Raw genomic sequence first — 18,398 nt, forward strand, 5'->3', positions numbered from 1 at the left:
TCAAGCCCCGCTTTTATGGGCCATACAAGGTGATACGCAGGATTGGACAAGTTGCATATGAGTTGGAGTTGCCCCAAGGCAGCAAGATTCATAACGTCTTTCATGTATCATGCCTGAAGAAGGCATTGGGACAGCATGTGACAGTGACAGATGAGCTATCGCCCATGGATAATGAGGGGCATTTGGTGTTACAGCCAGAGGCTATTATTGATATCAGGGAGAGGCAACTATGGAGCAAGACAATCCAGGAATTCTTGGTGAGGTGGAAGAATTTACCGGATGAGGATGCCGCATGGGAGAGTGAGAAAATTTTGCAGCATCCATCACTTCAGTTGCTTGAGGACAAGCAACATTTTACCGGGGAGACTGTAATATTCCTAATTAGCCATGGCTAATTAAAATATTCGATTTTGCTCAATTTTGCCTTCTATAGTTATTTATAAATAAAAAGGTGAGGAAAAGGGGGACATAACTCACCTTTAGAATAAAGTCACTTCCTAGTAGCACAACATTGTGATTTAAAGGGGAGCCAAGGGGGGCCAAAGGACCACGCAGAGATGGGGCCCACGCAGACACTTGGAGGGACTGCGCAGATGGAAAGGAACACGTGGCAAGAAAGGGACTGCGTTGGAGAAGGTGGGCCTTGGGATTGAGAGAGGCCAATGCTATAAAGGAGAGGGAAGCCTCATCATTTTGTCATTCAATTATGTGCATTTGAGCTATTCACTTTGACTTAGAGCACGCTGGTTGTTTAGCTAGTCTGCAGAATTGTTTAGTGCATTGAGTGTCTCCGTTCGGAGATCGCACCCTTAGCCCCGGGGGACTTCGAGTGCCTGCTCGGGCAAAGTAGTTTTCAGCAGTCTTTTGCAGGAGGATTGATCTTTGGAGGAAGGAGGAACAGAGCGTTTTGGATAACTGCGCAGTCTTGAGAGGGACACAGTTCTTTTGGTGGGTGTTCTGGATTGAGGGTTTTGCGGAGGATTTGAGCTGGGAGATTGAGCAGGGGACCAGCCCTTGCATATAGAGGATTTTGGCAGAGTTTCAGGTGGAGTTTTGGAGGATTCTATTCAGTGGCAGCGCAGAGCCTTGAGGCACAGCATAGATCCCCAAGGGGGTGATTTTCGGGGGTCGGCTATTTCAGAAAATCTTTCTGGGTTTTTCTAGGTTTCTCTAGTAGAGTCTGATTCTAGAGTTTCAGCATTTTCTGAGGAGGGGAACAGCCCCAAATCCTCATTTGATTTCCAGCAGAGGCAGCAGCACGGCAATTCTCCAGTAGCTTGGACGCAGTTCAGAGAGAGGTCATTCCTTTGCTATTCTAAGTGTATTTCTTCACTTTCCTTGTGCAAGTCGAGGTGCTACCTGTCTGATCACCTCTTGTACTCTTTCCATTACTCAGTATAATAAAATGGCTTAGCATTTCTCTCTGCATTTCTTGAGTATCTGCTTATATTTCATGTTGACATTATTATATGTTGTACCACTGTTATTTTTATCACTTTGAGTTTCCCAGTCACTATATCATTTGGACGTGTTTGGGTTGTAGTTTGCTTGGGTTTGAGGGATATCCCGGAAACGGGATATTACAGCACCACAGGTCTACTATTTGGAGAACAAGGGGCCACCCCCTTGTCCATCATATTCCAAGGAATTTATTCCTCAGTATGGCACTTTAGGACATTATTAGGCCTTTGGAGGACCCCACGACATGTACATATTATTATTTGGCACCTTGTGAGGCTTATTTTTACAATTGTGAGCTAGTTTGGTGGGCTTGTCACCAATAGGGGTTTTATTTGCACATTATTTTATCATTAGGGGCTAATGTAGGCCCATAGGCTAATTCGAACTCCTTAGGAGGCTATATATTGATATTAGATACATTCATTTGGATCATCACTTGACTTGGGATCTCTCTAATCATAGAGAACTTCGTATTTTTCCTTGTTTGATATTTTTGGAGATGGATGAATTTTGACGTATGGATTTGGGCTATTTTTCTTGTCTTGGAGCTTTGTCTTGCAAACGAAATGCTGGTTGGATATATTCTATAACGTTGTAAGTAAATTTTGATGTTGTTATTCTTGTCGCTGCATATTGCTAGAATTAGGGCTCGCTGCTGCATAGTTGAAATGTGGAATTAAGCAAGTTTTAGCTAATTTAATGTATGGGCCAATGTTATATGAATGAAATGTCCAAAATATCATTTGTCTCGATAAGCTTGCATCATTTGCTTTAAAGTATAAATGCTTGAAGGTCACTTTTCTTTTCTTTCTCTCAACATTGGATGAAGCTGACTTTCCTGGCCTCCTTGATCAAGAAACCAAGTTCTTACTCATCATCATCCTTGACTCCATGTCCCCAAGTGAATTAGGTACAGATCCCTCAAAAAGGGTGATCATTTTAACCTTCTTTTTACCCTTTTCCCCTTTTTCCCTAGGTCTAGCCCCATTAGGTCACCTAGGGCCAGTGTTGCACGAAGCGCCCCCCCCCCCCGGTTCCAAGCCCCGAAGCGTGTCCCATACGGAAGCGCCTAGGAAGCTTGGCTAATTTCGGAAGCGCGCTTCCGAAATTTTTAGACGCTTCCTGGAAATTTGGAAGCGTTGGCACTTCCGAAGCGCCGAAGCGCGCTTCGTACGGCGCTTCCTAGACGCTTCCCAGACGCTTCCAGGACGCTTCCAGGACGCTTCCAGAAAAGCTTCCGGAAAAGCTTCCGGAAAAGCATTTAGAAAATCGTTTTTTTTTCAATTTTTTTTTTAATTTTAGGTGAGTTTGCTTGTTGGGGGTGGGTCCACCTTGGGTTAGGGTGACAAATGAAAGCAAAAAAAAATATAAATATAGCAGATGCTCCCTCATGGTAATGTTAAATTCTTAAAGTAAAAGTGACATTCTCCTTTATTTTTCATTTTCATCCTTTTACTTAAATTTTTAACATTACCATGAAATGACTTAGAATGTTTGAGAGTGGTTCCAGCCTCATTGGACTTCATATGGAGAAAATAGAATTTCATATCCTATTCAAAATTCAGCAGACTTAACAGTTTTCAGGTATTCAGGATCAATGGGATTGTGGCATTTCATTAGATTATATCAAGTATGAAGGTATGCGATTAGCATTTAATCAAGAGCACCAAGCCCTATATGTACCCTGGTGTTGGTGGTGTTAATTGTTGAACTCCTTTGTCACGCGGCACACCCTTAGCAAAAAATTACCTTTCAATCAAGTCAAAATCATCGATCAAACATGTTAAGCTTTTTCTACCATATTTTAAGTCTTGAATTAGGTAGTTTGATCAAAATTGGGCAATGTTGACTAATATCCCTAGACAATCGAGGTAGAGGCAAAGGCTAGACAAGAGGAGAAGAATCTAGATTCTAGATCATTAATGTACAATGGATGTTATATCTATCTTGATTTATGCAAAAATATGCATGTTTTCATGTCTTCTACAATTAATTTGGTATTTGGAATGTTTGTTTTGAGTATAAATGCAAAAAAATATAAAAAAAAAAATATATATATAGCAGACGCTTCCGCGGACGCTTCGCTTCCTAGATTTTTGGAAAATGACGCTTCCGCTTCCGCTTCCGCTTCGCTCCCGCTTCGTGCAACATTGCCTAGGGCATCAATTTCCCAGGAATTGACCTAGGGAAAAATTTTGATCTCCTACAGGCAACTGCATTGGTGGGTCTCCTCCCTCTCCTCCAAATTTGAGGCAATTCTAACAGTGGAATCTCCAGGAATCCCAAGCCCTATTTCTAGGATCGAATTTTGCCTAGGCATCCCCAAGGCTAGACCTCAACAAGATCAATTCAACCTTTTGAAGTAAATATTCTTGTTTGGTCCTTTCCTTTCACCTTGTCCAGGATTAGAACATCATTGGTTCCTACATTCCAACCCTGAACCTAGACTAGGTCCACTTGGCCCAGTGTGGTCCCACTTCTCAATAAAGATTATTTGTCAAGGATCATTTGGGAATCCAAGTTTCCCAAGGATTATAGGGATTGAGAACCTCGTCTATAAGCCTATTCCTTCTCCCTCAACCCTTCAATCCTCACCCCTTACCCCTGGCGGACCAAGTCCCTTGCTTAAAGAGCAAGCAAGTTCTGTTCTTCAGCCCATCCTTGGGAAAGGGTTTCCAGGGTCACTTTCCACCTATCCATTGACATATACTTTACAAGTGATCCCTACACTACCAAGACTCCTCCCATCGGTGAAAGTCCATAAAGAGTAGGGAGACTTAGTTGTGGTGACAGTGGGCTAAGCATCCACCATTGCACTTAACCTAGCAGTTGCCCTCTTAGGAACACCTTTTAGGTCCCCCTGCTGATTTGAGTGGTAACAGACCCCAACTTAGTCCTCTTCTCTAAAGACATATGGATAATAAACTAGACTACCGAAGATTCAAAAGTGGCTCGCCTCTGGTTTCACTCCTATTAAAGCCTCCTCAAGAGTCTTACCCTCCAAAATCTTGTGAGGACACCTACTCTTGCAAATAGACAGCGACTTTGCACGCCGTTCCCCATAAAAACATATTCAAATCCAGATCTTGTATCATAGCCTTGGTTCCCTCAATGATGGCAATATTTTTCCTCTTTGCCACTCCATTCTACTTCGGATTATATGAAACTCTCAGCTCCTTCTCAATCTCTGCCCCCTTGCAGAAATTCTTGAAGTTATTGGAGGTATACTCACCCCCATTATCTAACCTCAGGATCTTGATCTTACTTCTTGTTTGGTTTTCCACAAGGGCCTTAAACTCCTAAAACAGACTAAAGACCTCATCCTTGGTCTTCAGGAAGTATATCCAAGTCCTCCTCGAGAAATCATCTACGAATATCCCATCACAAACTCCACTAACATAAGATCACACACATCTAAATGTACCGAATCCAACACACCCTTGGGCCTTCTCTTGCTGCTTGGAAAAGTAGCTTTGGCATACCTGCGAAGTGCAAGTCCCTTTCACACTCCATCCTGCTCTACACTGAACTCTGGAAGACTAGTGACCATCTCCTATAACAATGGTAAAGCTCTATAGTACAAGTGACCCATCCTCTTGTGCCACAACTCACACAAGTTGTCAGTCATCCACTAGGGCTCCCATTGGTTGCCCTCTCAACAAGTACAAGTTACCCTCTTTGCTTCCAATCACTCTCCTCAAGCTAAAGTCAAATCCCCTCCAACCCAACAACTACCTGCCCACCTATAAAGTCAACCTCATATGCCCCTTCCAACCTATCTTCATATCTCAACCTGGTAGAAGTGATTTTCCTAGATCAAACATTTAATTACAAAACCCTTCAGCTGAAAAATAAAATATGTTGTTATAAACCCTTTTGCAACTGGTTTGCCTCTTCACAAAGCTTAAAGTTGCTCTGATACCATGTTAGCAATTATTTTATACCCAGAAATTTATTTTGGCCAGTAAATTATTTTTTTGCACTGTTGAAAATAAAGACACTGGTATTTTTAACTTTTCACAATAAATTTGCAGTGGCCCAAGAGAAATTCAGCCTTCGGAAATTGTCCCTCGTTGAACAAATTTAGCCCTGGCAAATCTCAGCCTCCACATGAATTTCAGTTCCCCCTCCCCCTACCTCTTGGTTGTACAGCCTGCACTAGGAAAACTCGGCCCCCTCCCTTGCCCCACACAGCATTGGCTGAAAACTTGGCCTCACTCCACAAACTCGGCCTACACAGAAAACTCAGCCTCCTCCTTCAAGATCTCAGTCCCTCTCCAAATTCTTGACCTCCACTAAATTTCTCTTCTAGAAAGCCCTTGCTACGCACTTTTTCTTTCTCTTCAATCACTTTATCCTCTCACTGCTTGAGAACATTTCTTTCTCAATCACAATGTTTTGTCTTCATCCTCTCCCTTAGGTTCCCTTTGTAATTTCTCATTAAGGCAAATCCCTAATCTCCAAAGTGATAGGGGGTAAGGTTAAATCCTCGCCCACTTAGATCAACAGTGGAGATTAGATCTAAGTCTCTTAAATAATCAAATTATTTATCCTTAGAAGCTTTAGCCCAATAGCCAACATTAATCAAAAAATTGATTAATGTGTTTTCCCTAAGTTAAAATTCAGGAAAGAAATCATAATACTTGCTCCTCTAGAACAAGCACCTAAAGAAGACTCTCTCTTGCATGCTAGACACTTAGCCTATGCAAAAGACCTTCCGATGCTACAAACATTATTAGGAAAGAAATCATAATACTTGCTCCTCTAGAACAAGCACCTAAAGAGGACTCTCTCCTGCATGCTAGACGCTTAGCCTATGCAAAAGACCTTCTGATGCTACAAACATCAAAACAAACATTTCAAGAAGTTCTACTAAAGAAGATGAACCAGATGAATCCAGCAATTCATCTTTACTCAAAAACCATTTACCATTTCAAAAATCTATAGCTGCATTTGCTAGAGTATCAGTATCAAAATTGAAGTTCCTGTCAATATGTTTGATGTGGACAGTGCCATCATTTGAAGAATTAGGTTACTCTTTCCCACTTGTCTCCAATCAGCAGAAGTTATGTAAACATCACTTATCGTAGCAAATGTATTGGAATCTGAAAGACAAAGCAGTTCAGATTTGCAGACAGTAGGTAGGATGCATAAGTCAGCCTCCTCTTCCCACCGGTGCTCAACAAGCATATTCAACCCCTTCAGACATAGATTGAAGACAGACATTACACCTCATGACAATTGTCCAAAATAAGAAACAAAATTCCCTCAGGATTCCCCAAAATGTTCAAACAATATAAATGGTGGATAACAGGTCTTACACATTGGTATGAGTGAGGATTTTGTAAAATGGTTATCATTGAATTTATAAGCATTTTAACAAAAAAATGATTTGGTAAAATCTATTGTTGACAAGGTAGAGTCCATGAGAAAACACATTTACAATCACGCACAGATCCTCAACTTGATGAGGCCTTACATAAAAATTGAGGAGATTGTACATCCTATCATAACTAATTGCCACTAATTTCATTTTCTCCCAATCCATTTTGTACACAAAAGATGACCTTGACAAGAATGTTTTTCTATGAGGAGAAGACTCCACCAAAATATAGCAAGTTAATAGATGCACAGGTTGAAGCACTTGGCTTCAATGATGTTTTTTGGTAGGGATTACAATCTGAGACCACTAACAAAAATTCTTAGGATGCTGGATGAGGGAAAAAGTTAAAACCCTGTACATTGAATATATAAGGCCATAGGTAAGGCCAAGGAGGCCATTCCAACTGAAATTGGAGACAAGCATAAATACACTCCTATATGGAATGTCATTGACTCCATTGGCAATGTCAACTCTGCAGGCTTTTAAATGCTTCTGTGAATTATTTAAACCCACCTTTCCTTTGTGATAAGTCCTTCAATCCTAATTCAACAATGATGGAATAAATGTTGGAAGGCATTCACAAGATGTTCCCATATGTGAGGGACAATATTTAATCCATGTTAAAATTGACAACTACGGCCAAATTCCACCTTGGGACAGCTCATTTGATGGAGATAATGATTGCATTAAATTCCTCTTTTCAAGAGGACTAAAATTGATATAAAGATCATCTCATTTGAACAAGCAGAAGTGTGATTTAATTTATCCCCACACGTGCAAATTGTTCAGGTCGGCCACATCATCATGTAGGCTCATGAAGCCCAATGAACATGACTCTTCACCCTCAATGACTTGTATAAATACAAGTGACCTCTCACCTCATTTGGCATCATCATCACTCACACATTCTCTCTCCTTCTCTCATTGGTTCATACAACATTGGGCATTCTCTCTCTCCCACGTGTGGCACAAGGAGGTCGAATTACAGGACAGAATTGCAGGGCCAAAAATCTCAGAAAATTCTGCAGTTTGACCAGCGTTGACTTTGACTTTCTAGGCATCCTTTGACTTTGATCTTCAAGGTGTATTTCTGTCTCAGCAGACTGCAATTCTGGGCACAAAACCAGAGCAAAAAGAGGACTTTGACCTGCATTGACCGCAAGCCTATTTGACTGCAAGTTTACCAAGTTTGACCGCAGATTTTATGACTGTTTTGGGCTGACTTTGACCATTGCTGGAGGCTGAGTTTGACTACCTTTGACCAAGCTTCAAAGGATAAGTTTGACTGTTGCGTTGACCATCTTTGACTTTCTGGTTAGGGCTGATTTGACTACTGTTGACTGGGACAGTATTGCAGAACTTTGACAGGGCTGTTTTGATCTTCTATTGGCAAGTCAATTTTGACTTTTTGTACTCTCTCTCTCTGCTGAACATTTGATATAATAATAAGAAGATTTGATCAAAGGGTTTTCCCCACATTGGGGTTTTTCCCTGGCATCCGCCAAATCTGGTGTCCTCTTGTCTTGGCTTGTCTTCTGTATTTTGTTTCATGCAGTGTTTTACGAAACGGCCGGGTTGACTCCGAAACGGCCGTTTCGATCCGGGTTGAACAAAAAAATTTCAAAACGGCCCATTGACCCGGCTCGGTGACCGGGTCAGCTATGACCCGGCCGAGTCAGCCAATGACTCGGCCGGGTCATAGCTGACCCGGTCAACCCGGCCGGGTCACGTCAAAAAACGGCCGTACCGATTGGAACCGGCTGGGCAGCGATTTCACTTAAAAAAAATTACTTTTTTGCTGATTTGGAGCTGATTTAGTTAGGGTTTGTGGACATGAAAAGGTTTATGTGATTAGTTAAATGCATTTGGGGTCCATTTCCCCCTCCCAAACTCTATTTAAGACAGCCAAATGCTCTCATTTCACTCACAGCAGTCTTATGCATTTGAGTGAGAGTCTTCTTTGAGAGTTAGTGAGCAGTTCTTGAGCTTGTTTTGGAGCAGCAGTGAGGAGTCTTGGAGGAGCATTGTAGCTGGAGTGAGGAGCTTCTTGGGCAGCCATTTGGAGCAGCATTGAGGAGCTGATTTTTGGAGCAAGTTTGAGGAGGCAGTTTGTGCCTGGAGGTATTTTTTTCCACCTCTATAAATCTGTTTTTACTTATTAAATTTTAGGTGCATATAAAGATAGCTTAGAGAGTGTTTTTAGTCAAATAAATGAACATTGAATCAATTTTTTTTTTTTTTTTTCATTTTCAGATTGTTTTCCTAGTCAAAAAATGGCACCTAGAGCAAAAGATGCTGCTTGGGCATATGTTGAAATGGTTGATGATGAGATGTGTTGCAAGTTTTGCCATAGGAAAATTAAGTCAGGTCCTGGGGGGATTCATAGGCTGAAACAACACTTGGCAGGGATTAAAGGCAATATTACTGCATGTAAATCACCCGAAATTGGGGAGATTAGAAAGACTTTGTTGGAAAGCTTTGAAAAATTTCAAGAAGAAAAGACTAGGCAAAAAGAGATACAGGCTGAAATTGGGAGGAAGAGGGAGATACAAAAAATGATGGCTGCCAACCCCCACTATGAGTTTGAGGGTTCTTCCTCTATCCCTCACACTGATGCATCAAACCCTTTCCGTTATGTTCCTCCCTCTTTTGCTTCTGTTCAAGATAAGGGAAAGGGTAGAATGAAGGGTGATGGGACTATCAAAAGTTTTTTCACTCACTCAGGCTCCTCTCCATCAGATGCACATGGTCCTGAAGTTAGTAAAGGTCTTTCTCAGCCCACTTTAGATGACCATTGGAAGAAAGAATTGAGGGAGACTGCTTGTGACTACATAGCTAGATGGTGGTATGATGCTGATATCCCCTTTAATGCTGCTCGTTCACCATATTATGAGCCTATGTTTGAGGCCATACATGCTGCTGGAAAAGGCTTCAAAGGCCCTACTATGCAAGAGCTAAGGGGGTTTCGTTTGCAGAAAGAAATTACATCAATTAATGAGTATTTGCAAGATTTCAAGGAATCATGGGCAAGAACAGGGTGTACCATCATGTCAGATGGATGGACTGATCAAAGAAACCGTACCATCATAAACTTTCTTGTCTTCTGCCCACAGGGAACCATGTTTTTAAAATCAGTTGATGCATCTGATAAGGTAAAAGATGGCCACTTGTTGTTTCAGCTATTGGATGAGGTTATTCAGGGTGTGGGGGTGGCTAATGTTGTTCAAATCATCACAGACAATGCCTCTAACTATGTTCTTGCTGGTAGACTGTTAGAGGAAAAACACAAGACCATCTTTTGGACCCCATGCGCTGCACATTGCATAGACCTCATGCTTGAGGATATTGGGAAATTAGATTGGGTCAGAAACACTGTAGATAATGCCAAAAGCATAACAAAATTTATCTACAATCATACACTGGTTTTGAGTATCATGAGGAAACACACTGGAGGCAAGGATATTATTAGGCCTGCCATCACTAGATTTGCTACACATTTTTTGACATTGCAATCTATGCTTTCCCAACATAGAAACTTGCAAAAGATGTTTTCCAGTGATGATTGGAATAATAGCAGTTGGTCTAACAAACCAGAAGGCAGAGAATTGAGAAGGAAAGTCCATGATGAAACTTTTTGGAGAAAGGCAACAGAGATTGTGAAGGTTGCTGAGCCACTAGTTAAGGTGTTGCGGTTGGTGGATGGGGAAAGGTTGGCTATGGGCTTCATTTATGAGGCTATGGATCAAGCAAAGGAGCAAATAAAGGCAGCATACAAGGATAGAGTGGCAAAGTATGGGCCCATTTGGGCAATCATTGATGAAAGATGGAACAATCAACTCCATCGCCCTATACATGCAGCTGGGTATTTTTTGAACCCACGGTATCATTATAAAGCTAAGGAGTCAGGAGCTTTGAGGGGGGAGGTCAGAGATGGACTGGTTGATTGCATTGAGCGCATGGTCCCATCGGAGTCTGATCAGCTACTGATACATCAGCAGGTCACATCCTTCAGCAATGCAACAGGTACCTTTGGGAAGAACCTAGCAAAGATTGCAAGAGAAGCAGATGAGCCAGGTAAACAAAAATTTCAATTTTCAATTTCTCAATTTCAAGTTAGATATAATTTGTAATTTTGTTGAGCTTCAGCCTTCATCTAACTCATAATTCATTACACTCCTATGTTTTTTGCAGCACAATGGTGGGAGGCCTTTGGTGGCCAGTGCCCTGAATTGCAAAGGTTTGCAATTCGTATTTTGAGTCAAACTTGCAGTGCATCTGGGTGTGAGCGCAATTGGTCTGTCTTTGAGAGGATTCACACAAAGAAGAGAAACCGTTTGGAGCAAAAACGGTTGAATGATCTAGTTTTTGTCCAATACAACCTTCGGCTCAGACGGAACCAATTGCTGAACAAAAGACCTGATTCAGATCCCATTGTGTTGGAAGACATTGATCCAACATCAGATTGGGTAGTGGAGAGTCGTCTACCAGAGTTTGATCCTGATGAGGATCTTGATGAAATTGATGTTGGAGATCCACTGCAGCGTGTTCAGTTGAATGCAGATCCCAATCCACCAGCCTCAGTCTCACAGCCAGCTAGTAGGACTCCCGTTGTAGGTGCTTCGCCTTCCTCTGCTCAGCCACGACAGAAGCGCAGCCGCATTTGTACTCTATCTCAGCTTGCATCTGCTTCACAGCCTAGTGGTACTGGTACTGGCACCACTTCTACAGTTGCAGTTGGAGACGATGATGATGAGGAGGAGCCATGGGGCTCCTTGTCTGGCTCTGATGATGATGATCCAGAGATTGGTCGAGATGATCTTGGCTCCTCTGGCAGTAGCCAGTAGCTACTAGCCTCCTTGGTTATTTGTATTTTGTTTTGACTCTTGAGTCTTTGATCCTGTATGACACAGACAGACTACAGTTGACTATGTATTTACTATTGCCATTGGGTACACCGTACCATTTTGATATAATGGATTGGTTCATGAGCCTACTTTGATCATATGTTGTCTTCCATGTATATTATAATGTTGTGTGTTTGGAAACTTGAATGAAAATCTTTAAAATTATGTTTAAAATATTTAAAATTATGTTTTTTTATAAAAAAAATAAATATTTAATGTATTTTTTACAACGACCGAGTCATTGAAATCGAGCCGGCCGAGTCATTGCCGTTTCCGTTTCCGTTTCCGAGTCGATCCTCGGCCGAGTCCGAATCCGAGTCCGTTTTGTAAAACATTGGTTTCATGTTCTATCCACTGTTACTGTCAATGTGATTAATGGTTAATGTGATTTCTATTGGAAAATTAAATTGAAATTGTCATTGGGCTGCTAAAGGAACATTGAAGTAATTGTGTTAAGCATAGAAGATACCATTGTTATCTAAATTTAACAATCCATCAGCTACTTCAACAAGTAGAAAATGGTTGGAAATTCTTTGGATACAATATGACACTTTAGAAGTGGAAGACCATCTTATTAGGAACCTTAATTTACTTTAAATCTCAAGTTATTAAAATATTTATCAAACTTGATTTCTTTGGAAATATCAATTGCAATATCGATATATTTTTCCCACCAATGTTATGGTGCATGCCAGATGCATTGTCAGAGGACTTTGGTAGCCATACCCTTGTTCTTCCAAAGGCTAGCTATCTGAGTGTTGAACCCAATGTTATCAGAACAAGACAAGAACCAGTGAAACTAGCCGGTCTGGCCGTTTTTGGCCCAAAACTAGTGTGAATCAGGCCTTCGAACCGGAATAGTCCAGTTCAGTACTAAACCGACCGGTTCTGTAATAGAACCGCCCGGTTCTGTAATGGAACCGCCCGGTTTGGGACCGGTTTCGTGTAGCTTGTACCTTCCCAGGTCAATGTAAAAATTTGCCTATTTTTTTTATTTTTTCATTTTTTCATTTGGTTGGCCCACTTATAATTCTCCCCTAGGCCAACCTAATATTCAAACCTATGGTCCTATAATTGCTATGCAATTCATGGTAATGTTAAATTCTTGAAGTAATACTTAAATTTTTCACATTAACATGAAATGGCTCGAGATGTTTGAGAGTGGCTCCAACCTCAATGGATTTCATACGGAAAAAAGTAGAATTTCAGATTGCACTCAAAATCCAACACACTTGACAAATTTTCAGGATTTCAAGTTCGCAGGCATTGCAACGTTTCAATTGGATTTTTTCACGTATGAGAGTAAGGAACTAGTATTTAATAAAGAGCACCAATCCCTCTATGTACTTTGATGTTAGTGGCATTGGTTGTCGAACTCCTCTATCATAACTCTACTAAAAATGTACCCATCACTCAAACAAAATCTTGACTTGACATGCTACGTTTTTTCTATCTTATTTTATTGCTTAGAGAGTTATATTAATGACAAAGATCCCAATATAAGCAATGATTTTGATGATATGTAGGTATTTGTTGTAGCATGATTTTTTTTGGATGCTAGATGCCATCTAGAGACTATTTGTCGATGTATTTTTTGTTTAGGGGTGGATTGCACTCAATGCTATTTTCGTTATGTGCATCCTTACATGTTATATAAATGAGAATTTTTGCTTATTTGTGTATAAATGGTTTGGATTCTTATCGATGCACATGTATATATATGTTTTTCTTTAGAATTTGAATATTTTATGTGTTTTAGGTCAACCGGTTTTTTGGTCCAATTTTTTTACCAGTTCCTGGTCCACAAGGTTTTTCAGTTCAATCACCGGTTTAGTTCTAATAACATTGGTTGAACCAAACATTTAGTGATTCAAGGTGTGAACATAAGTATGTTCTCGAGCATGTACACCCCATGAAATACAATTGATTAGCACAAAAGAGGATAATACCTAGCATTGGGTTCAAATTGACAATCTAGTGGGAAGATGAAATTCATTTATAGTCATTTATTTACTATTTTCAAAAAAAACCTTGATTGTTTTGGTTTATATGGAGAGTTGAAACTAAAGAGGTTATTCAATATCATTGAGAACTAGGACTACTGATGCAATCAACCTCAACAAGGTTGATCCAACAACAGATCCAGTCATTTAAAAAAGACGCCATCACTTAGAGATGAAGGGATAGACAACAAGTTAGTAGAACCCTCAAATGCAACAAGGCATAAATTATAATCTTTGTTCCCATTCATGATTGCAGTTGGAACGTTACACAGAATGGTTGATTTACTAATTGACATGTGCAGTGAGAAATGTTAGAGTCTTTGTTTGGACATTTAACTTTCAGCATTATTCATGCAATGCTGCATCATCCATGGCGGTTAAGACTCCACAAATATAACTTCCAAGCTTCCATACAATATACTATCAGATGTATATGTAAAATTGCACATTTGTCCATTAATACTAATAATTTTAATGCATCAAGTTTATTTTGATGCCCATAAAGTGATTTTCTCAGAGAATAAAAAGCTTCTTTTTTGTTAGATTTTGGTTATTTTCTAAGTTTATTACTTGCCATATTTGATTCTAAGGTTTTCCCTACTCCAAGTCAGACTACTTCTCTTTTAACTTTGCTAAGTTGCTCCCAAGTCTAAGTCATGACACTTCGAAAAAAGGAATAAAATTATGTCCAAAGAGGCAAGATAAAAATAATTTAAAGGCTGGGCCAAACTGAAATTATAACACAAATAATTATGATGGCACTATAAACAAATTATGAATTGTTAAGGTAATATGGGACTACAATGGCCAAAAGGAACAAAACTACACGATTTAAGGATCATATCCAAATTCACCCTCATATAAGATGTTACATCTATCTCAATCCTTAACAAGGTAAACGTGAAGAAAGTTTTGGCTTGTAGAAGCCTTGACAACCTCTCTTTATTCTTCAGCACTTATCCTATCTTCATCATTAATCCTTTACCTCCAGTTTAATGTTTATTGATTTGGATAAATCATTTAAGGATAGAATCATAAACTTACGGACGAATAACATATTTTGGTTTTCCTTCTTTGTCAGTTCCTGACGGAGCCCTGTGCAAACCACCATCAACAAAATACTTCTAAGATGCATATTTCAAAGAAAAATTTATAGAATAGATGGAAAAAAAAGCATATAACCTCTAGACATATGTGTGAATTCTTCGCCTTAGCCATTTCACAATTTTTTACTTCAGAACCAAAGAGAAAGATATTCAAAAAAGTTAAATGAAAATATAAAAAAGAACCACCAAAAAAAGGGTAATTTCTACATACCTTGTAATGATACATGAAGCAACACGAAGCCCTAGTTTAGCATCGGGGTCAAATGAAAACCTACAATTATGGAAAACATGGGTTCTTTACCAATTTAGTATATTGATTGGTAAAAATTTAGAAAAATAATGAGACAAGTAGCATGCTAACTATGCATAATACTTATGAGTAAGCCAGCATCACACAGACAACGATAGGAAACAAAGATATGAAATACTGATGACGCAGTAAATAAGTCCCAATGACAAAAAGTCAATTACCATTGACTTTGAATTTATGCTTACAAAAGATTCCATGAAAAAAATCAAAAATAGTGACCCTTTATAGGATGGAATATTTCTTCATTACATTCATAAAAAAAAGGAATCTAATCAAACAGTTCACAGCCTCTTCAACAAAGGCAAAATTGCACATCCTAGGCATTACTAAAGATAGCAGTACACCATATGCATATTTTGAGGTGTTTCCAATAGAATTCATTTTTTCTTCCAAGTTAAATGACCCTACTAGTTTTACTCCACGATTAATAGGATCAAAACAAATACAGAGTTTTTGAGCACAAGAAATCTATGGAGAGGTCAACGTCTAACTTACAAGCAAAATTTGCCATAGAGCCATTGGACTTAACTAACTTATCTTCAGAAATGATCGGAGAACCTAATAAGGGATAGAACTAGCCATGCAAATGTTTGACCCTCTCCTAACTACCATTAAAAAAAAGAAAAAGAAAAAAGCAGCTTCAAGGGCCATTGCCTTTTCTTCAGGTCATCTAATACATGAAGATTATATTTTACTAGGGCCCAAGAAATCCCGTCACTTTTATCACCATTCCATGTAAAAGTTCATAGTTACATGTGAAAATAACAAGAAATGAGGATGTTGTAAAAGCATTGCCTCACAAGTACGAAGGTTCTAGATTAGTTGTGAGATTAATTAATTGTGCTTTGATTCTAAACCATTATTTAGAAATGGTGGTCACAATGAACCATGGTAAATAAAGGCCAGGACTATAAAAAATTAGGAAGGTGTTTCTTTTATGACATGTTGGTCAAGCTGTTGATTTTTCTGTAGCATCGGGAGGTATTCCCGCATTGCTAAAAGGTCTCCAAGTCGGCCTAGATGAATTAGGCAAATTTTTATATTAAAAGGACAGGTCGGCCTAGGAAGAATTCAAGTCGGCCAGCCTATGAAGAGGTGTGTCTCTTGGGTTGTCACACCCCCATTCGATTTGTATAAATAGACATTGTGATGCCTCATTTCAACACCAACGAAGAGCAAGTTTTCTCCATCATTCTTATCCCTCTTGGACAGCCGCACATGTGGAGAAGGAAGACAAGTTTGACCATCTTGACCGAGCTGATTTGACCTCTGTTTTGACCGAGTTTGACTTGTGTTGACCGAGCTGTTTTATCTCAAATTTAACCGCAGGAAGGCTGCAGGTTGATCGCAGCGTTTTGACCCCAGGGACGAAGTTGACTGCAGTCCTGTTTTGACAAGGCCATTAACCAATGTTGAAATTCTGATATTTTAGCTGGTTTGACCAGCGTTGACTTGTTGAAGTATTGACCAAGTTTGACTGGTATTTTGACTTGGATATTGGCACAGATTTCTAGACAAATTGCTGATTTGTAAACCTTGTTGAAGAATAATTTATCCTAAGAAAAGTTGTTTGGTTTTCTCCCAAGGTTGGGTTTCCCAGAGTAAATTTGTTGTCTCTATTGTACATGGCTATCTTTCTATGATCTTTATTGTTTCCATTGCATTTACTGTTAAGATTTTCTGAATTATAATTATTCAATGATAGTAGTGGCATAAATATTTGTTGGAAAGCATTAGGAAGTAATTATCTGGCACAAAATCGTATTCTACTGTACATCTTGTAGAAAATTCAACATGGTATCAGAGCTTTGTTGAAAAATCAGCCACTGAAGTAAGCCTAAGAGACAGTAATCGGCAGCTTGATTGGATTCTAGATCTCTTATCAAAATGGTGCCCAAGTCTCAAAGCAAAACACAGGTTGGATGGTGCTACTAATTTCAAATCTTGGAAGACCGGAATACTTCTTATATTGGAAGAAAATTGTTGGAATTTATTAGCCATGGTCAGTATTTTCATCAAGAAATAAAAAGAAAATTTGAATTTGAATTTATGCCCCCAAAAGTGTCAAGTCAACCCCCTCCTAGATCAAGTTGGCCTGCCCAAGAGACACGTCTATTTGTATGGACGAACAACTATATATTGAGCCTATTCACTCTCCTTCAAGGCAGATTTTGCATCTCTGATCTGAGGCATTCGCAAGCTGTCTAAGGAAACATTCCTTTGGGGAAAGATGCGAGTTTTGTGGCATCATCAAATGTGAGTTTTGTGGCAAGTTCTGTGGCACATTCTTCTGTGGTATACGAGCTTCCCTGTGGCACATTCTTTTGTGGTATGCAAGCTTCTCTATGGAACATTCTTCTGTGGTATGCGAGGCTCTCTGTGGCACATTTTTCTGTGGTATGCGAGCCTCTTTGTGGCTTTGTATCTCTGTTATAAAGCAAAGTTTTGTGGCTCTATGACTGAAAAAGAGGACAAAGTTTTGTCCATACGATATGTGATTTTTATCTGATGTACAATTGATGAATTGAACTCTCTCTCATAAGGAAAGATTGTTGGATTTCTCCCTCGTGGGTTTTGCCTTGGCCACTGGCCTGAATCTTGGTGTCTCTTGTCTCTTGCCTCATTGTTTACTGTGATCTCTATTGCACTATTGTAGAAGTGAATGGTCGAAATTTTTCATGTATAACTGCTTGATGATTGGAATGTTCTAAAGAAGTAATATTGTATCATTAGAAGTAGTTATCGGTTTGAAAAATTGCTCTCATCTTGATTGATCTAGAAAATCAACAAAAATGAGCTTAAGGATCATGTGGAGAAAATTATTCCAAAGCTAGAGGTAGTTGAGGAGAAAGACAAGTATAAGAAGAATGAAGCCAAACTTAAGAGAATCTTGATAGATTCCATCAAGGGCCACTTCATTCCACATGTTGTTGCATTTAAGTCTGCCAAAGAAATGTATGGTTCTTTGGTAGGATTGTTGGAGAGTGACAACACCAGCAGGAAATTAACCTTGAGAAATTGTCTTCATAGTGTCATGATGACAAAATCATATTCAGTTGCCTCTTATCTTATGAGAGTCTCTCAATTGAGAGATGAGCTTAGAGCCATTGGAGATACTATTGATGATTCAGAATTTGTTACAGTAACTCTTAATGGATTTCCATCCTCATGGGAGCCTTTTGTTTAGGGAATTTGTGCTCTAGAAAATCTGCCTAAGTTTGATAAGCTATG

The 18,398-nt window shown here is 39.5% G+C and overlaps 2 protein-coding genes across 2 annotated transcripts in view; one reads left to right on the forward strand and one right to left on the reverse strand.

The window, feature by feature from the left end:
• LOC149144448 (FAD/NAD(P)-binding oxidoreductase) overlaps window positions 1-18,398 on the reverse strand; it is a 387,681-nt gene that overhangs the window by 165,885 nt on the left and 203,398 nt on the right. The window contains exons 4-5 of the mRNA XM_089448548.1: window positions 15,069-15,128; window positions 14,796-14,846 (exon numbers count right to left, since the gene is read on the reverse strand). Coding sequence (XP_089304674.1) covers window positions 14,796-14,846; window positions 15,069-15,128 — 111 coding nt within the window. The remainder of the gene's footprint in view (window positions 1-14,795; window positions 14,847-15,068; window positions 15,129-18,398) is intronic.
• Window positions 9,314-14,148, forward strand: LOC149144449 (uncharacterized). The gene is made up of 3 exons (XM_089448625.1): window positions 9,314-10,918; window positions 11,036-11,506; window positions 14,054-14,148. Exons 1-3 carry the CDS (start codon window positions 9,400-9,402, stop codon window positions 14,146-14,148), a joined length of 2,085 nt encoding a protein of 694 aa, XP_089304751.1. The 5' UTR covers window positions 9,314-9,399.

The sequence above is a fragment of the Pinus tabuliformis genome, chromosome X, assembly GCF_031772625.1.
Source record: "Pinus tabuliformis cultivar Carrire ecotype Pingquan chromosome X, CPIR1, whole genome shotgun sequence".
Lineage (NCBI taxonomy): Eukaryota > Viridiplantae > Streptophyta > Pinopsida > Pinales > Pinaceae > Pinus > Pinus tabuliformis.

Coding starts and splice junctions, on each gene's coding strand:
- LOC149144449 (XM_089448625.1), top strand. CDS start 9,400: ATGATGGCTGCCAACCCCCACTATGAGTTTGAGGGTTCTTCCTCTATC. Junction 10,919..11,035: donor AAGAGAAGCAGATGAGCCAG/GTAAACAAAAAT, acceptor TGTTTTTTGCAG/CACAATGGTGGGAGGCCTTT. Junction 11,507..14,053: donor ACAGAAGCGCAGCCGCATTT/GTACTCTATCTC, acceptor TGACATGTGCAG/TGAGAAATGTTAGAGTCTTT.